The 24,703-nt window shown below is 39.6% G+C and overlaps 1 protein-coding gene across 6 annotated transcripts in view; it reads right to left on the bottom strand.

Annotated features, from left to right (window-relative positions):
* The window catches only part of NR5A2 (nuclear receptor subfamily 5 group A member 2), a 151,395-nt gene that overhangs the window by 49,389 nt on the left and 77,303 nt on the right, over nt 1-24,703 (bottom strand). For all 6 annotated transcript variants that reach the window (XM_030929705.1, XM_030929707.1, XM_030929719.1 and 3 more), the window contains 2 exons: nt 17,672-17,791; nt 8,032-8,179 (listed from right to left, as the gene is read on the bottom strand). In XM_030929705.1, the coding sequence (XP_030785565.1) occupies nt 8,032-8,179; nt 17,672-17,791 (268 nt within the window). The remainder of the gene's footprint in view (nt 1-8,031; nt 8,180-17,671; nt 17,792-24,703) is intronic.

The following is a 24,703-nucleotide window of genomic DNA, read 5'->3' as shown; positions in this document are numbered from 1 at the left end:
GCAGGAGAATGGCTTGAACCCGGGAGGCGGAGCTTGCAGTGAGCTGAGATCCGGCCACTGCACTCCAGCCTGGGCGACAGAGCGAGACTCCGTCTCAAAAAAAAAAAAAAACAATGTCAGTGTCATATCGCAAGAGCAGAGTTATGGTTGAACCCTTCAGGAAAGCAGATGGCTGTACTTGAAAACAGAATGTACAAACTTACTACACTCCTCTCTGCCTGCCCACCACCCCCACTCCACCCTGCCCTGCCCCAAGGAGTTTGTCCACCTAAGCCTTAGAGATGCAATTGGCTACTTTAGGATTGTTAATGCCGGTGACTGCCAGAGAGGAAAAGAACGACTATTCGTTTTGTTACTATTTTTCCTTTTACCATCACAAGCAGTTAAAATACATCCTAAAATAGACATATATGTAATGAAAGCTATGATCATTTAGCTTTCCTAATGTCTAGTGAATGGTCCAAAGAAAATGTCACACCTAAGAGGTGATAATCAGCTACAAGGAGGAAGTCTTTAAGAAAGAGGTAACGAAGCTGTGAGGCCAATGTGTTCTGGGAGTTCGCTGGAACTCTGAAACCCAGAGTTCACGTAGCGAAAAACAAAACTTATACAATATCCAGCTGATCCTTGCACAACACAGGTTTGAACCGTGTGGGTCCACATCGCATGCAGACTTTTTTCAGCCAAACACAGATGAGAACACAGTATTCACAGATACGAAACCTGCCTATACGGAGGACCAATGTTTTGTAAGCTTGGGTTCTGCAGGGCCCATTGCGGGACTTGAGTGTGTGCAGATTTTAGTATACACAGGGGTCCTGGAACTGATTCCCTGAGTATACTGAGGGATGATGGTATTTAGAAACTGAGTGAGTTAAGAGCTACATAATTACTTAGCATATTCAATAAAAACTGGAAATTCAGGTAAAGTATTTCCCTGCTTTTATCAATAGACATTGCTTTTCTTTTTGTCCACATTCTTCAGATGACTGTCTCAATTTCTTCTATCATTTTGCCTTAATAAATAAATAAATAGTGTCTTAGTAAGTACAGTCCTCCCTTGGTATACAAGAGGGATCAGTTCCAGGGCACCTGCCTATACTTAAATCTGCAAATACTCAAGTCCTGCCATCTACCCCGTGAAACCTTCGGATCTGAAAAGTCAGCACTCTGTACATGTGGATTTTGCATCCCATGGATACTGTACTTTGTTTTTTTTTTTGTCTTGTTTTTTTGAGACAGAGTCTGTCTCTGAAGCCCAGGCTGGAGTGCAATGGCACAATCTCGGCTCACTGCAAACTCCGCCTCCTGGGTTCAAACGATTCTCCTGCCTCAGCCTCCAAAATAGCTGGGATTACAGGCACCCGCCACCATGCCTGGCTAATTTTTGTATTTTTAGTAGAGACGAGGTTCCACCATGTTGGCCAGGCTGGTTTCAAACTCTTGACCTCGGGTGATCCACTTGCCTTGGCCTCTCAAAGTGTTAGGATTACAGGTGTGAGCCACTGCACCCAGCCTTTTGGATATTGTATTTTGGACTTGTATTTGTACACAGAACCTGCAGATACAGAGGGCTGACTGTATTTATTGAAAAAAAAAAAAAAATTCGAGCAGAAGTGGATCCACACAGTTCAAACCTGTGTCTTCAAAGGTCTTTTTTACATAGTATTTTTAATATGCTGATTGATGAGATCAAATGTCTCAAAAGAGGAAAGCAGGCTGAATCAGAGAAAGTACTGATTGGCATTTGGTGTTATTAGTTCTAGACCTGGATCTGAGCCTAAAATGTTGGATAAATCATCTAGTTTTGTTTTTTTAATGACAAAACTGGAGGGCAATGCTCTCTTAGGTCTCTTCATTCTGTAAGAGAGAAGCTAAGTGATTTATTCACCTGAGAACATTTTATTATTAACATTGCCAAAGAAAAGCATTACCACCACTTCCTTCTATGGCTCATTTTGGTGTTTGACACTCTTAGTGTTACAACTTCAAATAGAACCTAAATGCTGATCATCAGTAATTAATTTCATTTATTATTTTATTTGCAAAGAAGAGGGACTCGGTTTAGTCTCTATATTACTTATACTAATCCCCTTCATAGGCTGGGCACAGTGGCTCATGTATGTAATCCCAGCACTTTGGGAGGCTTAGGCAGGCAGATCACTTGAGGTCAGGAGTTCGAGACCAGCCTAGACAACATAGCGAGATTCCGTCTGTACTAAAAATTTTTTAAAAAAACAAAAAACAAAAATCCCCTTCATAATGTGAAGACTTATCTCCCTCCTTTCTAAAGGGGAAAAGAAGGTGACAAATCCTCTAATAGCTATCCATAGAATCTATGTTCTAGCCTCTCTTTCTTCAAATTTTGTGCTTGCATTTTTTTAACTAATTCTTTTCAATTCCCATTTTTTTTTTCTTTTTAATCTAGAAGTTGGGAGGAAAGGCATTCTTTCATTCATGAATGTAATAAATATTTATTAAATGCCTATATGCCAGGGAATACATGAGGAGTAAAACATACACTGTGTTCATGGACCTTACAGTTTATTAAGTTGACAGATAAAAGACCTTTGCTTCACTAAGAAAACAAGAACATTTCACTTAGCTCATACAAAATAAAAGAATAAAAAAAGAAAAGAAAACCAGAACAACCATAGAGCCCTGCCCCCCACTTTGTTTAGGGTCAGACTTGTATAGTTTAAAGGAGCCACAACAAAGAGAAAAGTGTTCTGCTCTGCCTTAGAAATACCGTTTTTTTCCTTCCAAATTATGATTTTAAAGGCTTTTCAAGGGAGGGCCAGATGTTGTGACTCATGGCTGCAATCCCAGCACTTTGAGAGGCCAAGGAGGGAGGATTGCTTGAGGTCAGGAGTTCGAGACCAGCTTGGGCAACATAGTGAGACTCTGTGTCTATAAAAAAATTTAAAAATTAGCCAGGCAATGGGTGTGACCCGTAGCCCCAGCTACTCAGGAGGCTGAGGCGAGAGGATCATTTGAGCCTAGGAGTTAGCAGCTGCAGAAAGTTATGATCATGCCACTACACTCCAGCCTGGGCAACAGAGCAGGAACCTGTCTCTAAAATTAAGAAGAATAAATAATAAAATAAAGTTATTTCAAGCCCTGAAGGTCTTACCCATCCATTTTGAAAATCCCTTTCAACTTGTGTTCAAGTCACATTGTTTATTAATAAACAATACTGTTTATTCTGAGACATTATAATAATTGCTTAGATGACCTTTTATATTTAAGATAATGTTCTTAATTTTTTTAAGATAAAGAAATCATGATTAGACACTACAGAATGCCTGAACTGAACCTGTGGGTGAAACAAGCAACTCTTCAACGAGTTTTGTTCTTGAATTATGCCTGTTGCTTCTCTGCAGATGAGGATCAGGTGACAGGTTGGTGAGGCCATTCAGCAGGCGGTAGGTTTTTCTGTCTGGGCCAGTTGAGTCATTCCCTGAGGCAACCACAACCCATCTTCCTTGGGGTGTTTCTCTCCATGAGGACAAAACTTACCTGGGATGTGTTATGGTATAATCAAATGTCACATTCAAAATTTGGAAATTTAGTATGAAGCAAAGAGCTATCATGATGAACAAATATAATATTTTCTCCATTCATTTTGCTGGAAACAGGATTCTATCAATGCCAAGAAAGAATTGTACAATATTGTCTTAACTACTATTACTTAACATGGGCTGAAAGCCTATCATCTTGCATTTGCTTGGAACAGAAATGCATTTGCCACCTGGTTTTAGCCAGTAATATTCTTTCTAATCTTTTTTCACGTTAGCTTTCCCAAAGAGCTTATAGATAAACATCTCCTCTCATAAACTGGGAGAATGCAAACTGGTAACAGAAACAATTTAATTTTGAGGAGATATTTATTAGAGAGTTCTTTGGAAAAACTGGTCTCAGAAAAATAACCCGTATTTGAATATGGCTTTTAGTTAAACTACCTCCTATTACCTATCACGAGTTGCTTTGGTAAAGGCTTTGCTTTAAGTTTCAAACTATTTGTTTATTTTTATTTTTTAATTTTCTAAGACAGGATCTTAATCTGTCACCCAGGCTGGAGTACAGTAGTATGATCTTGGCTCCCTGCAGCCTTGACGCCTCCAGGCTCCAGTGATCCTCCCACATCATCCTCCCAAGTGGCTGAAACCACAGGTGTCTGCCACCACACCTGGCTAATTATTTTGTAGAGATGGGGTCTCACTATGTTTCCCAGGCTGGTCTCAAACCCCTGGGGCTCAATCATTTCTCTCACCTTGGCCTCCAAAGTGCTGAGATTACAGGTGTGAGCCACTATACCTGGCCCATTTATTAAACATTTTGTAAGTCCCTACTATGTACCAAGCAATGTGCTAGAAATGTAACGAAAACATTACAACTAACAACAGAGATTGGGCATACAGAATGGGCATACAGAATCTATTATGTTATACACAGAGAAATGTGCTGAGAGGGCATTTTTTACTTACTTCCTTTCCTGACCAATTTACCAACTGATGTGTGCTCATGGATACAATCCGAGGGGGGAAACATAAGACAGGAAACTAGAAGGACTTGAGTCCACTGTACTTTTCTTTTGAGTCCTGTCACAAGCCTTTTGTATCATCAGTAATAAACTTTAGTGAAGAATGATGACTTTTAGATTAGAAAGTGAATGACTGCTATCGGGACCCGCTTTGAATCAACTGATCAGTTACTGTTCCTGCAGATATTTCTATTCCAGCTAGACATCCAGAAACCCCAAACACACCCTAGACTTTTCCCTCTCAACTCTGCCACATCCTGTGGCTTGAAACCTATAACTGGTTTATATCCATCTCAGTCTAACCACATGGAGTATTAAAACCACCTCTAGGCCAGGCTTGGTGGCTCACGCCTGTAATCCCAGCACTTTGAGAGGCCAAGGCAGGTGAATCACCTGAGGTCAGGAGTTTGAGACCAGCCTGGCCAACATGGAGAAACCCTGTCTCTATTAAAAATACAAAAAAATTAGCTGAGTGTGGTGGCAGGCACCTACAATCCCAGCTAATCAGGAGGCTGAGACAGGAGAATCGCTTGAACCCGGGAGGCGGAGGTTGTGGTGAACTGAGATCACACCATTGCACTCCAGCCTGGGCTCCAAGAGTGAAACTCTGTTTCAAAAAAAGAAAAACAAACAAACAAACAAAAAACACCTCTAAAAATAATAAAATAAAAAAAAATCACAGCATGCCAGGAATAAAAGAAAAAAAATTAAGTAAAATAAAAATAAAACCTCTGAATACAGGATTTCTAGCACTATTCTCGATCCAGTCCACTTTCCATGCTGCTACTAGAAACTTAAGTTACTCACTGCATCCCCGTCCCCTTAAGAACACTGCTATACTTCCTAAATTGTTTAGAGAATGAAAACCATGGCACCTCCTTCTTCTTGCCACTACAGCCCCAGTGCCTACTTCAGTGCCGGACACACAGTAAGCACTCAGTGAGTATGTGTTGAATGCATCTGAGGCTTTCACGTCCATATCCAGGCTCCTGTCTATGTCTCCAGCCACATCTGCTGCTTCCCTCAAACCATATCCATCAACGAACAGTTCAGCAAACTCATTTTGCTCTCTCTTGCCTTTAAGCTTTCACACTGGCCGTGCTTTTAGCTTGGAATGCTGCACCTGCTTGGGACCACACCCCACCTTCTCTCACCAAATCTATCTGGAAAACACTGTTCCATCTCTCACAAGAGAATACTGCTGCAGTCATCTCTCAACACAGCCCCCGGCCTCTGACCAGTCCACAAAATCTTCATTTATCTCCAGGACCAAAGAGTCTCAAGGCTGGGCTGAGATAAAAACAGCAGGCTTCAGACTCAGGGGACTCAAGGCTCAGGAGGAAGGTCTGGGACAGCAGATACCGGCTTAGGACTTGGCCTTAACTTTCAAGAGTGACTCTGGTATGATTTCACCCTTAATCACAGGTAAAACCAGCACTTGGGGCTAGCTGAGGCACCTAAAGTTAATTATCTATACACCTCAATAAAGGTGAAATTTTAAAAATTGATTAGTCACTGTTTCTGTAGAGTAAAAAGTTTTTCCACTCATAAATGAGAAACTACTTGAATTTTACTGCCGGTTATTTTTCTCCTGCTTCTCTAAAAAAATAGACTCTCGGCCAGAATTCTATTTACCTCTGATCTGAAAGCCATGCTTTCCTTTCTTCCTTAAGCAACAAATAGACATGGATTTAATGGACATTTAGGTCAGCTATCCACTGGTGCACTGGGCTCCTGAAACAATCCAAGTGCTCATTAAACAACAGAGTGTGTGACTAAAGTTCTGGTAAATACATGGCCCAGTTGTTCAGGAAGATATTTTTGAGGTTCAAAGGTTGAAAGCATCTCAGATCTATCCCAACCCCCTACCCACAGTGTTAGCAGAGAATATAATAATTTTGGAAAATGATGAAGGAAAGATAAACGTGCTGAAAACTAAAGATGGCTCATGGTTAACATGTACATCTTCAAATGTAATACATTTCTTCAACTAATTTAAAATACCATTGAAGTGAGATGACCCTCTCTAAATATTTTAACACTAAGATGCTATAAGATTTCTTACACACATATTACCACATTTTCCATTTAATTACTGATCAAATGTATTAGTTTAAAAGGCTAAGATCTTACCGTAAACCAGAATAATTTGTGCGATTACAGCAAGCAGGCCTATGCTTGCTATCTTCCTTTTTAACATTCTAAACACTGTTCTTGGGTAAAAGATTCAGACTTAACTTGAACAGAACTTTCCTTTTTATTGTGGTTAATATAGAAACCACACAGGATCTAGTCTTGGCATTGTAAACCTTTGAACATTACATCTATGAAATTCTGTTGTCCATTTAAATTTTCAGTAACATTTCTCTTTGCTGTATTTATCACATTTTCCAAAATATGAAAATGCTCTTTTTATTTTAAATGTTGACTATACATGAAAAATTAACTCTGGTTCTATTACTTCAAACTACCCCTTTATTAGCAACAGTTGTGCAGTCCTGTCAAGAAGAATTTTAAAAAGAAAGTACCAAATTTGGAGAGTAGACACATCTGTTTTACTTTGCAGTTTTTTTATTGTTTTATTCCTTAGAATATGAATTCACAACTATCTTATAACTGAAGACTAAAGAAAAAACATATGTTGGTGAATCTGATTTCTGCATTTTTTTCATTCAAGGGAAGTTGCCTCCCTCAGCTGTCTGCCAATAAGTAATAAATGGACTTGGCAAAAAGTTTATTTAAGTTGGCTTTATTAAGCCAACAAAATACAGAAATCAAGTAAGGGACAGGCAGGAAAATCTGTTCCTTTGAAGTCAATAAAAATCCATCTCCTTAATCCTTTTTTTATTCCAAACAGTGGTGATTTTTCTCAACTGACTCACTGAGAACCTTGATTTAGCTAATCTGTCTTGCTTAGTTATCTTTCTTTTCCAAAGCTTTCCTAAAGAAGCATCCTTTCCCCTTGACAACTGTCATCTTTTATACTTGCATAGTGGTGCATCTGGTTATAAACATTCTCCAGTTAATCCCGATAGAGATTTAAATACAGGTTTTTAATTACAATTCATATTTTAGAAGAATAAAAACAGAAGTAAGTAGCAAGTTGAAACAACAGGCACATAGAAATTATCAATGGGAGAAAGATGGCTAAAATTTGATACCATACATCTTTCCTAAGCTGTCCGTTTTAAACCTTTGTCATAGCTTTATTTGGTTATTGCTTCTCTGTACATTATGTAAGAAAAACAGGACTCATTTGAATGAGTCAATTGAATAACTCATTTTTCCATTCCCCAGCCTATCCACTGAAGGGCTATGCATCATGCAGAAACATATATGAAAATATATTCATGTTTGAAGATTTCATAATTTGAAAGGAAGGGCATTATATTGATAGAACAAAAACATACATGGACCACAAGATATTTGAACTTCAGCATCATTTAGCAATTGCTGGTTGAGCACAGCATGAGAAAAGGATTTCTTACCTAAACTAAAGAGCACCAAGAATTTCAGACACACAAACTCTCGTTGATCAAACTGGAGAGAACGAAGTTTTGCCACTAGCTCCTGTGCATGACTCATGAGGTTGTTGAGGGTGGCCCCGGCTTGTGATGCTATTATAGAATAGTCCACCTGCAACACAGAATCACAGTTTTAAGGACTATCAGAATCAGCAATACATATTTCACCTGAGATTGTTAAGAACTATGGGTAAAATCAGATTGCAATACAGGTTTTTTAAATAGAATAGAGTTGGGGGGGGGTCTCACTATTTGACCAGACTGGCCTTGAACTCCTGAGTTGAAGTGATCCTCTGGCCTCAGCCTCCCAAAGTGCTGGGATTGCAGGCCTAAGCCACCGCGTGCCTGGCCACAATACAGACTGGTAACAGAAGAGATTTTCCCCATGAAAGTAGTTTGAGACACATTCCATGATTCTAAAATGCATCAGAATTATTATGTCTGATAAATATAATCACTTTTGATAAGCTTTGTAGGAAACAGGTTTTGGCTACCTAAATTTTTCAAGTATATATGCCTTCTTTATATTATAAAATTACATCACCACATAAGATAAAAAAATTTAACTCTCATGAATAAGGTGAAAGAAAAACATACTGTCCATGAAAAGAGAATCCAGACGAGTGTTCTATACAATATTAGCTAGCGCATGAGGAAAATAAAGGCAGATACGTTTTCACTTGTATTATGAGACTACATTTTAAAGTAATCATGGTTCAAGATTGCATGTTTGTGGATGATGAAAGAATCACATTTAAATTATTCTTTATAGAACAGCAGAAGTGTTCATTTAAAAATTTAAAATAAATACAAATAAATTATTCTTTAGTTTTCTGTTTCCTAAAAAGCATGACATAAAACTGCTATTCTCAGATGATTACATTAGATTACATCAGATTAATGTGTTTCTAAACACAGAAATAATTTTATTTAGGAGAATAATTCCGTTGTCTGGAAGCAAAAAAAGAAAAGGCTTATTTTCCTTTTCATTAAAAAAAAAAGGTAGGGGCTGAGCATGGTGGCTCTTACATACGAAGCACTCTGGGAGGCTGAAGTGGGCCGATCACTTGAGGCCAGGAGTTCGAGGCCAGCCTGGCCAACGTGGTGAAACCCCATCTCTACTAAAAATACAAAAATTAGCTGGGCATGGTGGCATGTGCCTGTAATCCCAGCTACTGGGGAGGCTGAGGCAGGAGAATTACTTGAACCTGGGAGGCAGAGGTTGTAGTGAGCCGAGGTCGTGCCATTGCACTCCAGCCTGGGTGAAGAAGCGAGAATCCATCTCAAAAAAAAAAAAAAAAAAAAAAAAGTGCTGCTAGCCTCCAATCTTAGATTATTCATGGGGACATAAGAAGTTCAAATTATAATAAGTTAAGATGTTGGGAAGACTGTCAGTGATAGCACTGACTTTGCTGCTGTGATTACAGCGTAATGGGAAAGCCCAGTTGGTACCTGACACTCCCATCCTTTTTTTACTGGAGAGCTCTCAGGCAACCAGGTACTCTTTTAGGTGCATTTAATATTTGCAGCAGCAGCAAATTTGTCTGGGAGGCAAGTCCTCATCTGCCACTCACCCAGAGCAGACTGTATTAAATTTTTATATTTATTGACATTTCATTACCATAATTGACTGCACTTGCTTCTCTAGGAGAAGGCACAGGGCTGCCTCCTAAGCAGGAGAACTAGTCCCTTGAGTAGAATTTGCAATTAAAAACAAGGCAGAATGGATTTTTTTTATTGTGTAAATATGATGAGTTGAATTTTCAGCTTTAACTAGAGAATACTGGGTGTACAGAAACCTTTTTCAAGAGTGAGAAAAATTATGAGTCAGTGGAAAGATGACCCCCAAAGGTGTCAATCAGTTTATATAGAGTCAACTATGCATGAAAAAGCCACAGTTAATGTGTGTTAGAGGAAAGCTCTTGCATCATGTACAGCACTGTCTACCTGCTTTAGCCAGGTGCTGGCATCTACGCACTAAATTTAAACATCAAGTGTGGTAAGAACTCCTGTGGTTTCTGTTTCAGAGTGTGTGAAAGAAGGGTCAGTACCAGGGCAACCTGAACCCTGAACTGGAAGGAGGCAGGACAAGTTGTTGAACTCTGCGGAGCACGTTGGGATTATTTGCAGAGCACACGAAGTGACGTCTCAACTATCATTTTGCCAGTTCTCTTACAGGGGAACTTTCTACTTCAGGGAAAGTCCTTACTTTAAAAAGGTGCCTATGCTATAAATTCTTTAAAAACTGCACATAGTCAACTACTTCAGATAATAATAATACAAATTTTACTGAGACTAATGGGAAAGATGAGTGAATGAGAGCAGCCAGGCCTGATGGTACAGCAGTGGTGGCAAGAGCCTGAGACTAGGTATGAGACCTAAGTCAATGCTGCCTCTTACATACGAAGAGCCTTGGGCAAGTACATATAAATCTCCATCCCTTGGTGTCCTCATCTTTAAATAAATCACTTAACTAAGGTGATGATAATAAGGTACCTCTCACTTCTGTGATTATCAAGAAATAATCATAGATGGGACAAGACTATCAATTTAAGCTTGGAATCAATGGAATAAATTGCAGCTGTAGGTTAAAATACACAAAGTATATTGTAGTAAATATCACTAGTTAAGATCTGGGCGTGGTGGTTCACTCCTGCAATCCCAGTGCTTCGGGAGGCCGAGGTAGGTGGATCACCTGAGGTCGAGACTTCAAGACCAGCCTGGCCAACATGGTGAAACCCTGTCTGTACTAAAAATACAGAAATTAGCTGGGCATGGTGGTACACACCTGTAATCCCAGCTACTCAGGAGGCTGAGGCAGGAAAAACGCTTGAACCCGGGAGGCAGAGGTTGCAGTAAGCTGAGAATGCACCACTGCACTCCAGCCTGGTCGACAGAGTGAGACTCTGTCTCAAAAAAAAAAAAAAAGAAAAGAAAAGAAAAAGAAAAAAAGGCGAGGTGTGGTGGCTCACGCCTGTGATCCCAGCACTCTGGGACGCCGAGGCGGGTAGATCACCTGAAGTCGGGAGTTTGAGACCAGCCTGGCCAACATGGAGAAACCCCGTCTCTATTAAAAATACAAAAATTAGCCAGGCGTGGTGGCAGGTGCCTGTAATCCCAGCTACTTGGGAGGCTGAGGCAGGAGAATCGTTTGAACCCAGGAGGCAGAGGTTGCAGTGAGCCAAGATTCTGCCACTGCACTCCAGTCTAGGGGACAAGAGCTAGACTTCTCTCAAAAGAAAAAAAAAGGAAAAAAAGAAAAGAAAAGAAAAAAATCACTAGTTAAGGCCTGAACCAGGAAGACCATACTAACATGAAACACAAATATGTTGGTATTAATTTTCCATTATTAAGATGGAGTTAATTAAATATTGATGTATGTAGTTCTAACAGGTGTATAATAAGTTCAAATACTAGAATTTCATACTTGAAAATGTAGTACACTATAATGGAAAGTAATCTAATTTGTTTCGTAGGGTTATATATTTAGTGAGAGACCGTTAGTGAGGTGGACCTCAAAAAATCCATTGGTTTACCAACAACTTTATAGCTATACATTTATTTACATGCTAATCTGAAAGCTCAAACATGCTTATTAAATGAGGGCTTAGACAACATTTCTTTCAAGGATAATTTATCAAATTGCACAGCTCCTAAGAAGGATGGGTGATTTATTTTTGAAACAACATAGAGATCTGCAACTTTCTTACATTTTATTACAAACATAATTATATTTTCATTGTTGAATGCAGAGTTTGTGCTCATTTCAGGAGCAGCTGGTCTTATCTTTTATGTACTTAGTAAAATTAATTTATTGCTCTCTTACATGTAACCTTTGTGTCATTAAATTCAAGGGAGGTATTGAAGAAATACTCTAAACTGATGTCCCCTTTGGATAAATTTCACTCATCATGAAAATAGAAACAGTTTTAGCTAAATTGCTTTTAATTCTAATCACTGAAATTTTGATGACTTGTATAAGATGCCTGTCATTTTAATATGATACACAATGATAGAAGATAATAAGCTGCCAGTAGACCTTTCCCTTAGGATGATGTTACAGTGGCTGTTAATTAGCAACAATATGCAAATACTAAAACCTGACCCTACTCAAAGTACATTATTATTTTATACATACATAGATATATGTGTGCATATATGCGTGTATAGTTTTTAAAATACTGGATAGGAAAGAATTCTTTTCATAACTGTAAGTTGTGACTATATAGAATATTTGAAGTGCTTAATATTATTGATAATTATAATTTCCTTTTTGCTTAATAAGGCTATTTAATATACATTTATGTAGATGCCTGATTCAAAGACACAATTAAAACATAATAGCTAACTTATAGGGTTAAGTGAAACACTGAATCCTCATTTTAATATACAATGTACTGGTGTCCTGGGCTGCTTTTTGCAGTGGGGCTATTTTAGTTTCTCTAGTTCTCAATGAACTATGAACAGATTCAATTCTGCAAACATTTATTGAGCAAACTTGTGAGCCACTGGGCTTAAGAGAAAGGCTGTGCTATTTTATTTATTTTTCTTCTCTTTTCAAGCTCCAAGGAGCAGTTTCCTGAATAGTCACTCATTTTTTAAAATCCAGGCTAGTCTTATTCTTTTTCCTCTGCTATGACAAATTCACCACATTATTTACAGTGAGCTGTATTTAGTAAGAAAAAGCCAGAAGATTGGGCTATGGAGCACCTGGGGTCTTGCATTCCTCTGTTTGTCCAAAAGGTCACTATAAAGCAATGTGTAGACATGACATACATGCTTTCAAGGGGATACAAAATCACTGTCTGGCATTCTCTTCGTGTTGGGACTTCATTCCTGATGTTGTGGACCAAGGCACATTTAATATTCCTATTTGCCAATCTCAAAATAGTCAGTATAAACATTTTCATTTGTTCCAGAAGTAATCATTTTCTCAATAGGGCAGTTGAGAAAATACTATAAGTAAACCTGGAAATCTATAATGAGTGAATTATATTTCTTCTGGCTGAGGCTGAAAATGGTGGCGAGTTTAAAGTTTCATCCAGTGATTGCTTGTCACTGTTCCTCTGACCTAGAAGGATTTTAAGCAATGGTGTCTTTCTCAACTGGCAAAGGAGAGTACAATCAAATATCCTCACTTTAGGGGTAAGGCACTTCCTTATAGAAGCTGAATCATCTGGACAGCTTTGAACACCCATCTTATTCTCTTTGCACTTCCTCCTCTGAAATTTCCCCACACTTTCTCTGACCCTGTGTAATGGGGCTTACCTGTGAAAGTATACAGTGAAAAGCACTATGCAAAGGGCAGTCATTACAGTCATTAATTAGGTGGATGAATTATGCCTCATCACTATTGGCTGCAGAGCTGTGTCTAATATTTCTCCCCTTACATCTTTGATTTCCCTTCATTTATCAGGTCATCAGAAGCATTTGTTTTAACTAAATTAAAAAATGTATTTATCTCCTACAGGTGAGTACCAAGCTGCCTTTACGGGAATTTTGTATGCTGTATTGAGGTAATACCATTTACTTTTTTTCCCGTGATATCAACAACATGGCCTTAATACAGTGCTTCATGGAAACACTTCTAGCAGTGTTTGAAAGTTCACATTCCACACAAATCCATGATAGCAGGTCAATATGTCTCTGGGGCAGGCAAGTTATTTTATTTAGAAAAATGAGAAAAATCCTCTTTTAAGATACATGTTTTCCCCCAAAGATTGGAAGAGAATTCAACAAAAAGTTGATTCAAGCGGTGGCATTATGAGTGATTTTTTTCTTAGTTTTAGTTTTTTCTTAATATTAAAATAATTTTATAACACTAAGCAACAATCACATTAAAATTGCTTGTGAATAATTTAAATTTACTGTAACAATGTGCTTACAATGCCATATAGAAAATTCACTCCAAAAACAAACTACTAACTAAACCACAAAAAAAGTCTATGCATTTAGTCTCAACAAAAAAGGAAATGAATTTGTTTTGCTTGGAATTTCTGTAGAGTCTGTCATGCACTGGAATTACACATGAAGACCAAATTAAATGCCGACGTGAAGGCAAGCTCTGCAGCAACTGTGAGTTATCCAGATAAACAGTATGGCATGTTGGTAAAGAACACAAACTTTGGTACCAGTCGGCTTCGATCTGACCATCTGTTCTACCACTTAATAGATGCGTCTTGACCTTTGAATCAACCACTTCATCTCTCTTTGCCTTGGTTCCTCATCTGCCAAAGTGGGATAATAGTCCTTTCTTCATGGGGTTGTTGACTCCATAAATGTCACCCTTGCACTGGCCTAGTTTTGATGACTTCTAATTTTTATGTCAGCATTTCACAGAATACTTCCTGTAATTCCTACTGCAATTCTCTCTGGTAGACACCATCATAGTTGCCACTGGACAGGCGAGGACACTGAATCTCAAAAGGTAAAGCAACTTGCTAAAGACAACGTAGCCAGGAAGTTTTGGAATGGAGACACGAAAACAGGTTGTTCCAATTCTAGATTACACTGTATGTGTGAATTTTACACACACACACACCAGAGAGCACATAGTCTGCACCAGCAAAGAAAATATACTCTCACCACAGCGCAATCGTTACTGGATTATAAACATAACAGGAAGCAGTTCTTCCTTTTCTTTTTTTGCTTCCTTCAACTACTTTCCTATCATATATATGTATATATATGTATATATATGTATGTATATATGCAGATATATATGCGCGCGTGTGTGTGTATATATATCTCCTAGCTTCCCACCTCTTTTCTTTTATATTTTTTATTTTTTTTGAGATGGAGTCTCGCTCTGTCGCCAAGGCTGGAGTGCAGTGACACAATCTTGGCTCACTGAAGCCTCTGCCTCCCAGGTTCAAGCGATTCTCCTGCCTCAGCCTCTCAAGTAGCTGGGACCACAGGCGCATGCCACCATGCCTGGCTAATTTTTTTGTATTTTTAGTGGATTTCACCATGCTGGCCAGGCTGGTCTCGAACTCCTGACCTCAAATGACCCCCCCACCTCAGCCTCCCAAAGCACTGGGATCACAGGCGTGAGCCTGGCCTCTTTTCTTTTTTATAAATCACCTTTTCTTCTAGTATGTTGCTTTATTTACTCTTATACTTAATATATTCCTTTCCTTCCATTCATCACTGTTTTAACTACCTTCTTAAAATTGGTGTACACTAAGTAATGTATTCTTGTTGTAGCAAAAATCTAATTTTCCCATCTTTACACTCAGAGAAGTATTTATAATTCTCAAAAAAATTATACTTAATTTGTTTTAATCAAGCAACCAGGGGAGAGATACAATAGTTCCCATTTAGTTCAATCAGGTAATATTTATCGTGTGCCTAACATATTCAGCTTTGTGCTAGGTACCGTGAGGATATAAAAGAAGTACATGTATATGACCCTGCTTTAAGATATCTATCTAATTCTGATAGAGAGGTTATAGGCTTTTGAAGTTTTCCTTTGTAGCACTTTTGCTTCCATCCTATGAAATGCAAGAAGCACAGAGATAAATTCAAAACATTTTGTCTAGATATTCCACAAAATAAAATAAAGATGTCTACCATAATTGCCATAAATGAGAATGTCTGATTATAATTAATCATTACTAGGGTAGTCACTGGACTGGATGAAAAAAGTGAAGGGAGGGGTTCAGACAGACCTGTGGCACACTTTAAAGGGTGGGGAGGGGAGCTGGAAGAATCCAGGCTGCAGGAAACATATAAGGAAATGACTATTTCTCTACCACCGAGTTCCTCATTCAGTTCTGATGACAAAACACAAAGCACCAGTAATTGATCCAAAAAACTATAATACCATCCATTCCTTGATTGTTCTTGGTTTTGAAAATCAGACAGCAAGAAATGCACTTTTCTCTACTTTTTAAATAGTAATTACCCTCACCCACGGGCAGCACTTAAGGCAAAATGAAATATGAAATAAGAAGTATTTCCAAAGAGCAGGAATGGAAGGGCTTTCAGAAAAAGAACGGCACAACCCATTTCATTTCTGAAACTCAGAAGGAAATGAAATCAAATTAATTTGTGAGCCCAGTCTTGTACTTCCAGTGCAGCTCCTAAGTGGGTGAAGGTGGGAGGCACACCCAATGACTAGAGTCTGAAAATGGGTACATTTCCTCCAAAGACTTGGGTCCCAGAATGAAAATGCCAAACAAAAATTTGAAAGCACAGAAAGTCAAACCCATTGAGACTTTATTTTCTCCTCTACAAAGCTTTTCTCCTGAGAGGTGCATTTAGCAAGGACCAGATAGTGATGGAGATGCTTGAATTGACCCAATTTGCAAAAACTCTGAAAGAGTGCTTGCTTTTAATTTGATTGGGAAATTTTGATTTATTAATAATACAGCAAATGATGTGGAGACAGCCCTTCATTTCCAAATAGCACTGCTGTGGTTTCACAGCACATAAACATTTATGGCTGGACGTAAAAGATCATGGTACCTGAGTACTGAAGTCACCATTGCTGAACAAAGCAGTGGTGCCCTGAATAGGTATGACCCAAAGGATTGAAGGAATCACTGTGTTCCACACATTTATTTAAATAGCACATCAGCTGTAGAATGGAAGGTAAGAAACTGGAGAGACTTGCCTAAATTCCTGTAAAGTTGCATGTAGGTTCATTAAGTAGACTCTCTCTGAAGACATTCACAAAGCTGTCTCTCCTCCTTTAAGACGTTGCTCAAATGTTACATTTTCAAGAAAGCCAAACCAACCATTCCTATTTCACAGTGCAACATATGGTCACACTGCAACACATGTCTATGGATGAGTGTTGATTTTCCTTTCATTGGTTCTTTCTTTTTTGTTTTTTTCCTTTTATTCAATAGCACTTTGACTTTTAACATATTACAGGCTTGTTTCTTAGGATTATTGTTTAATGTCAGCTCCTTCCTGCTACAACATTAAGTTCCATGAGGGTAGGAACCTTTTTATTTTGTTCACTAATATATACCAAAGCCCCGGAAAAGTAACTAGCACAGAGTTGGATGTTCAATAAATATTTGTTGATCGAACAAATATCTGTTCAGAAAGGTGGAGGACCTAACAGTAATTTTTTTCTTTCTATCTTTCATTTGAATGACTGGATCCTGAAAACTGAAATTTCTCTCCCTCTCATTTGCCTTTATACCAACTGTTTCAATTAGTCGTGACATCCAAATCCATCTCGTTCACCAATATTGTTCCAAAATAGTTAGGACTCCACAAGTTATAAGGTTTTAAAATAGCCGACAAACAAGTGTCACAGGTTAAAACAGAAGCTCGAGGAAAAAAAAACCCTAGGTACTAATCATTATGTTTGATTTATCAGTTCTTCGGACCCTTATAAGCAGGACTTTCAGTCCCAGCAGAATGGAAGCAGCAGAATGTTCATGATTATGTTTGCTTTTACAAGTTTAACTATAATCATCGGAGCAGGAACAGAGTGCACCAAGTCATCTTTTCTAAATTATTGGCAGCCAATCTCTCCCTTTCAAAGCACAAGAGTGCTTCTGACCCAGTTAAATTCCGGCCATTCTGAACATGCTTAATAAAAAGACGCTTTTTTTTTTTTTTTTTTTCCGGTCTCTACACTTACTTGTTGCCCAGTAACCAGGAAGATGGATCCTTCCTTTCCATGTACTACTTGTCGGTAAATGTGGTCGAGGATTAAGAGCTCACTCCAGCAGTTCTGAAGCAGCTTCATTTGGTCATCAACCTGCAAAAGAAATAGAAAAAGACAAATAAACAAAAAAACACAAAATATGACACTGTTATTCACTACTTTTTTTTGTTTTTGTGTAGTTTTCAACATAAGAGGACTACCTATAAATAAGAAAGTCTCCACCCATGGCCACTGAAGCACAGGTGCTCAGAATTCATATCACTGTTCCTGAAAGTCATGATTTTCATTTGGACAAATTTTTTTTTAGGAAACACATAGGTACTTAAGCTAAGTATTTATAATCAATGAACTGCTAGGAAAATGCACTCCATTAAATTGGTCTACCTAACATTAATAGAGTTATTAGAGTTAGGTCCAGGTGCCTCAGGTTGTCCTGAGTAGGCTCCATCAGAATGACCCCAGATTGCCTATGCTTATGTATCTAAAAATGAATACAGTACATTAAAGTGAAGCTGAAATAGTATATAGATATTAGCAAACTGCCAAGCCAAGAATTCATATAAAAGAAAATTAGCATTACAGCCCATTTGACTTTTGGAGCCAAAGACACACTGCCCATTTTGTAACCAGTGTTAACTGAAAGTCCAATTGTGCTGGACTGAAGAGAACACTCACCAAGCATGATGTCGGTGCTAACTGGAACTTCTTTTATAATTTGGACAATTTTCCCACCAACTCTCTAAACTTCAGTTTTCTGATCTGAATAACGGGCCCAAGAACAGTAAGTATCTTCCTGACAAGGTTGCTATGAGGATTACAGTGAAAAGTGCTACATTATAACAGGGATCTTACGGGTGTTTCACCTTCCCCTCCAGGGAACTGCATTCTTCAATGACAAATGCACATCTGTCTCATGTCCAGTCCTCATATTTAAATATGGACAGCATATTTATCCATTTCTATAGCTATTTGTATCAGTTTACTTTTTGTTTTGTGATGTTTACCAGACAAAAACCTTGGTGTACCCAAATGCGATGGCCATGTTTAGATACACACTACACATTATTTAAAAAGTAACTGACATTTATATGTTGTTTAATATTTTTAAGAGTTTTTGTGTATTTTAGATTTGACTTGCAAAACATGCCTTTGGAAGTTAGGAGAATATCCATTTTTTCAGATGAGAAAACAGGGGTGTCAGAGAGGTTCAGGGGTATGTCTAAAGACTTGTTGGCCAGGCACAATGGCTCATGCCTGTAATCCTAGCACTTTGGGAGGCTGAGGCCGGCAGATGACGGAGGTCAGGAATTTGAGACCAGCCTGGCCAACATGGCGAAACCCTGGCTCTACTAAAAATACAAAAATTAGCTGGGTGTCGTTGTGCACACCTGTAATCCCAGCTACTTGGGAGGCTGAGGCAGGAGAATCACTTGAATCCGGCAGGCAGAGATTGCAGTGAGCAGAGATCATGCCACTGCACTCCAGCCTGGGTGACAGAGCAAGACTCCATCTCAAAATAAGAATTCTCTTTTTCCCTCTCACAATCTAGGCTGTCTCCAAATTATATCAAGAGGCTCTAGAATTTTATAAAACAAATACATTTAATTTACTTTATCAAATTCATTTTTATGTGGCCATTCCATAAGACTCTCAACAGCTGTCACTGATATATTAGTAGTGATAAGAGTTTCTGGCTAACTTTGTTTCCACAATTTCAGGACACAGTAAGCTCAAGACAGCACCAAACGTAGAGCAAAAACAAGAATTTGAGGCACAATTCCACACTTTCTAGCTATGAGAGCTTGGCCAAGCTGCTTAATTCTCTAGCCTTATATTTTCTCAGCTAAAAATATGTGGGGCAGGTCTTGTGAAGATGCAATGAGATAATGGATGGGAAAGCCCTTCGTGAAGTGTAAAGCAATACACAAAGGCAGAAATAACTAACAGAAGGCTCCCAACTGGAGGACCATGTAAGTGCTGTTTAGAAGAGAAAAAGAAATTACCTACAGAAATCGAAGTATAATCAAGCTCTGTGATCAGTAAAAGGCATCCCTGAGCACATCTCCATCAGAAATGTTTCAAACCAGTAAGTATGTTCTAACCAAAACAGTTACATTCATTAAGTAAATAGCTATTGTTGAGAGCCAATTCTTTGATGGTTATAAGTGCCAGGCCCTAGCAGATAACGGTGGACAAGACAAATGCAGTCACTGCCTTTTTGAAAATGACTCTGGTGCAGGAGAATGTTCACCCAAACGGTATTTAGTGGTTTAGTTGACAGTGAGAGTTCATATTTTTCTTTAAAGGAAAGTCTCCAGAATGTCATGTGGTATCACAAGCCAGGCGGTGGGCAGCAGCTTATGCAGATCTGCCCAAATGTTCTCTGCCAACAGCTGACCCAAGGAGCTGTGGCCTAACGTCCTAGCAATTTGCATGTCATTGCATGCAGAGCAGATTCCAGGAAGTGATCCCCTCAGGTGCTAAGGAGTGATTTCAAAGCCAGGTGCACTTTGCTCTCTCTGGGTTTTATTGTATTCTCATACACTATCAGCATCTTATTTCAGATTTATTAGTCTATGATGGTAATTTGGTTTTGTTATGTTGTTCTTTTGTGATGTGAAGTATTAGTTATTTATTTAGCACTTATTTCAGGGAAGCCCAAAATACTTTATTTTGAATTTGGCTTTCTAGAAACAATTACCATACATGTTAATGTTGCATCGAATTTCCAAGTGGATGGGGGACTATAGAATCCCCAAAGTCTATTTATGGACACCTAAAAAGGATTCCAGCTTAAGAACCTATTTATACAACAAGAAAATTTATTATTCCCATTTTGCAGGTGGAAAAATGGAAGTACTGAGACTATCTGCTGGCCATGAACAAAAGGAGAAAAGGTGAGTGAAAATTAAGAGAAGCATGTCAGCCAAGTGTGGTGGCTCACACCCATAATCCCAACACTTTGTGAGGCCGAGGTGGGAGGATCACTTGAGTACAGGAGTTCAAGACCAGCCTGGGCAGCATAGGGAGATTACAAAAAATGTAAAAATTAGCCAAGTGTGGTGGCACACACCTGCTACTCTGGAGCTGAGGTGGGAGGACTGCTTGAGCCCAGGAGGTTGAGGCTGAAGTAAGGCATGACTGCGCCACTGCATTCCAGGCTGGATGACAGAGCAAGACCCTGACACACACACACACACACACACACACACACTCTCACACACAGAAGTATGTCTTCTAGAGCCATCTCATCAAGGGGTCTTCCTCTTCATTTGCATTTGATGGTTCCTGTCCTTCATATATAGCTTGACAGAAATAGTTACGGTAACAAGACCTTGCCAGAATTAAGGCATACTAAAATTGTAAGACAAGAATCTGAGGCCGGGTACCATGGCTCATGCCTGTAGTCCCAGCACTTTGGGAGGCCTAGGTGGGCGGATCCCTTGAAGCCAGGAGTTCGAGACCAGTCTGGCTAACATGGTGAAACCCTATCTCTTAAAAAATTAGCCAGGTCTGGCAGACACCTGTAATCCCAGCTACTTGGGAGGCTGAGAAGGAAGAATCGCTTGAACCCAGGAGGCGGAGGTTGCAGTGCGCCGAGATCATGCCACTGCACTTCAGCCTGTTGAGACAGAACAAGACTCTGTCCCCAAACAAACAAAAAACAGTCCGATTTTTCCTAGCTTTCTTTTCTTTTAGGATGCTGAGGACACACTTCAAAATCTGCATATCCCCTGTTCCTCTGCTTCTCTAAAAATTGCAGGAATAGGTAAAATTGAGCCTGTCTGTTACCTGTAATTAGTACTTCATTTTTGTTTTATATTCTGTGCTGTTCACATTATCCTGTCTTCCTTTGTGTCTAACAGGGCATCTTCCATAATCTCCCTGCTTTCACAAAGTATTATGATTGTTTGCTTATTTTTCTGCCTTTCTTGAGGGCAGGGACAGATTCTGAAGCTACAGCTCCGAAGTGCCTTCCTTGGTGTCTGGCAGAAAAAAAAGCCACTTAATAAATGCTTGCTAAATGAAGGAACAAATGATTGAATTACTTTTACTTCTGCAGTTTTCTGTGTATCTTGTGAACCTAGCCCACAGCATAAGCAAACAACTCTTTCATTGTTTGTAGAATTAATGACAATCTTTACAGGGCAGTGACTACCTCAGCAACTTGTATCTGACCCCTCTCACACGTGCCCTGCAGGTCTGCACCCACAGCTGGCCATTGGTAAAGACTTGACTGATTGTGATTTTAACACCCAACCCCCCCACCCGAGCAATTGATTCCTTGTTTTAATACTCTCCGAGGAGGTTTTCTGTGCCAACATTCCATTTCATTATTTTCCATAATTGATTATGTGATATTTTATATTATCTTGAAATTGGTGAGTGTGCAGCTTCATGGTGCTTTGGATAACATAGTTTTTATCAGGTCTATGAATAAAAAAATAGGGTAAATATGATGGCTGACTTGTTCCCTTGTTCTCAACAATTGAGCAATGTTGGCAATTTTGAAGATTTTTTATTTTTTAAGAAAAACAGAGTTATGGGGGTGTGGGTAGAAGAAGGAAGGGGAGAAAAATAATCTAATTCTTTTAAGCAAATTCTCCAGGTATTAATGCTGTCAATAAACAATTTAGAGTGGCATCTAGGGGGTTCTTGGAAGACCAATGAAGTGTAAGTTCCACATTATATAGCAAAACCTCTCACTAGTGGTTAGCAATACCACCTCATATAATCTTGTGTTATCAGCTATAATAAAAGGACTTATCTCAGAAACCTAGTTACTCATCAGAGAAAGTATTTATATTGATATTATAGATGAGAGTATAAAGGAATACAAGTCCCATATTGTTATGAAGCACAACTTCCCACAACCCAGAAAGTTAATCATTAGAAACTTGTGGGTTTTCATAAGAAGAGTGAATCAGTCCGTGGCCAGGCACGGTGGCTCACACTTGTAATCCCAGCACTGTGGGAGTCCGAGGCAGGCGGATCACAAGGTCAGGAGTTCGAGACCAGCCTGGCCAACATAGTGAAACCCCATCTCTACTAAAAATACAAAAAATTAGATGGGCATGGTGGCAGGCGCCCGTAATCCCAGCTATTTAGGAGGCTGAGGCAGGAGAATCACTGGAACCCAAGAGGCAGAGGCTGCAATGAGCCGAGATGGCACTACTGCACTCTAGCCTGGGCTACAGAACGACACTCTGTCTCAAAAAAAAAAAAAAAAGAAAAGAAAAAAAAGAAAAAGAAAAAGAGTGAATCTGGCCAACAATTAGAAGAAAAATGTGTAGATCTTTGTCAAGCCCACATTTAGCCTGTCAAAACCTTTTTGTGACCTCCTCCCATTTGCCTTTTAATAGTCTAGCAAGTGAGCTGTTATTTTACTTTCCTCATTGCAAAGGCTTTTTAAAATTGATGTCATGGATTCTTGATATCTTGGGCTCAAGTGATTCTCCCATCTCAGCCTCTTGAGTAGCTAGGACCACCGGAACTCACCACCATGCCTGGCCAATTTTTTTTCTTGTTTGTAGAGACGAGGTCTCACTCTGTTGCCCAGCCTGGTTTCGAACTTCTGGACTCAAGGTATCCTCTTGCCTTGGTGTCCCAAAGTGCTGGGACTATGGGTATGAGCCACAGAGCCCGGCCAGTGATTAAACTTTAAAAAAGAGATTTTTAAAGAAAACATTCTACAATATGGACTGGTAGTTTTGTTTGTTTGTTTTTGAGACAGAGTCTTGCTCTGTTGCCCCGGCTGGAGTACTGTGGCGTTATCTCTGCTCACTGCAAGCTCTGCCTCCCGGGTTCATGCCATCCTCCTGCCTCAGCCTCCCAAGTAGCTGAGACTACAGGCGCCCGCCACCATGCCCAGATAAATTTTTATATTTTTAGTAAAGACGGGGTTTCACCGTGTTAGCCAGAATGGTCTCGATCTCCTGACCTCGTGATCCACTGGCCTCAGCCTCCCAAAGTGCTGCGATTACAGGCATGAGCCACCGCACCCGGCCATGGACTGGTAGTTTTAAGTAGACATGAACAAATTTCTTATTCCTGACAGTTAATTTTGATGTGTCAGGTCTTGTGTTAGAAACTTGAGGGAAAACAGATTATTGAAATACAATCCCTGCCCCACACTCCAATGAGAGGAGACAGAAGTGTGAATCCACAATTTTTTTCTTTTTTTTTGAGACGGAGTCTTGCTTTGTCGCCCAGGCTGGAGTGCAGTGGTGTGATCTCGGCTCACTGCAAGCTCCGCCTCCCGGGCCCACGCCATTCTCCTGCCTCAGCCTCCTGAGTAGCTGGGCCCACAGGCGCCCGCCACCATGCCTGGCTAATTTTTTGTATTTTTAGTAGAGACGGGGTTTCACCGTGTTAGCCAGGATGGTCTCGATCTCCTGACCTTGTGATCCACCCGCCTCAGCCTCCCAAAGTGCTGGGAGAATCCACTATTATAATGCCATATGCACAAGAAAAACAGGAGTAGTTTATACCATTCCATTTCTTGGGGAGGCTTCCTGGGGGTCAGAGAAGGATGTTCTGAAGCAGGTTTTAACTTGTAGAATCACTTTTCTTTTTCTTTCTTTCTCAGTGTTTCCTGTTAGAATGCTCTTGGAACAAAGTGTAATGTAGGAAAAAAAAAATGAGGCTGGGTGAGGTGGCCCACATGCCTGTATTCCAATACTTTGGGAGGCTGAGGTAGGAGGATCACTTGCATCCAGGAATTCAAGACCAACCTGGGCAACATAGTAAGAACCCGTCTCTACAAAAAAATAAAATAAAAAGTTAGCCAGGCATAGTGGCACATGCATATGGTTCAAGCTACTCAGGAGGCTGAGGCTGGAGGATTACTTGAGCCCAGTAGGTAAAGGTGGCAGTAAGCCATGACTATGCCACTGCACTCAGCCTGGGCAACAGAGCAAAACTCTGTCTCTAAAAACAAAAAAAGGCCAGGCATGGTGGCTCACGCCTGTAATCCCAGCATTTTGGAAGGCCAAGGCGGGCAGA

This window comes from Rhinopithecus roxellana, chromosome 1 (genome assembly GCF_007565055.1).
Source record: "Rhinopithecus roxellana isolate Shanxi Qingling chromosome 1, ASM756505v1, whole genome shotgun sequence".
Lineage (NCBI taxonomy): Eukaryota > Metazoa > Chordata > Mammalia > Primates > Cercopithecidae > Rhinopithecus > Rhinopithecus roxellana.
The sequence above is the reverse complement of the archived record's forward strand: the minus strand, read 5'-3'. Positions and strand labels throughout refer to the sequence as shown.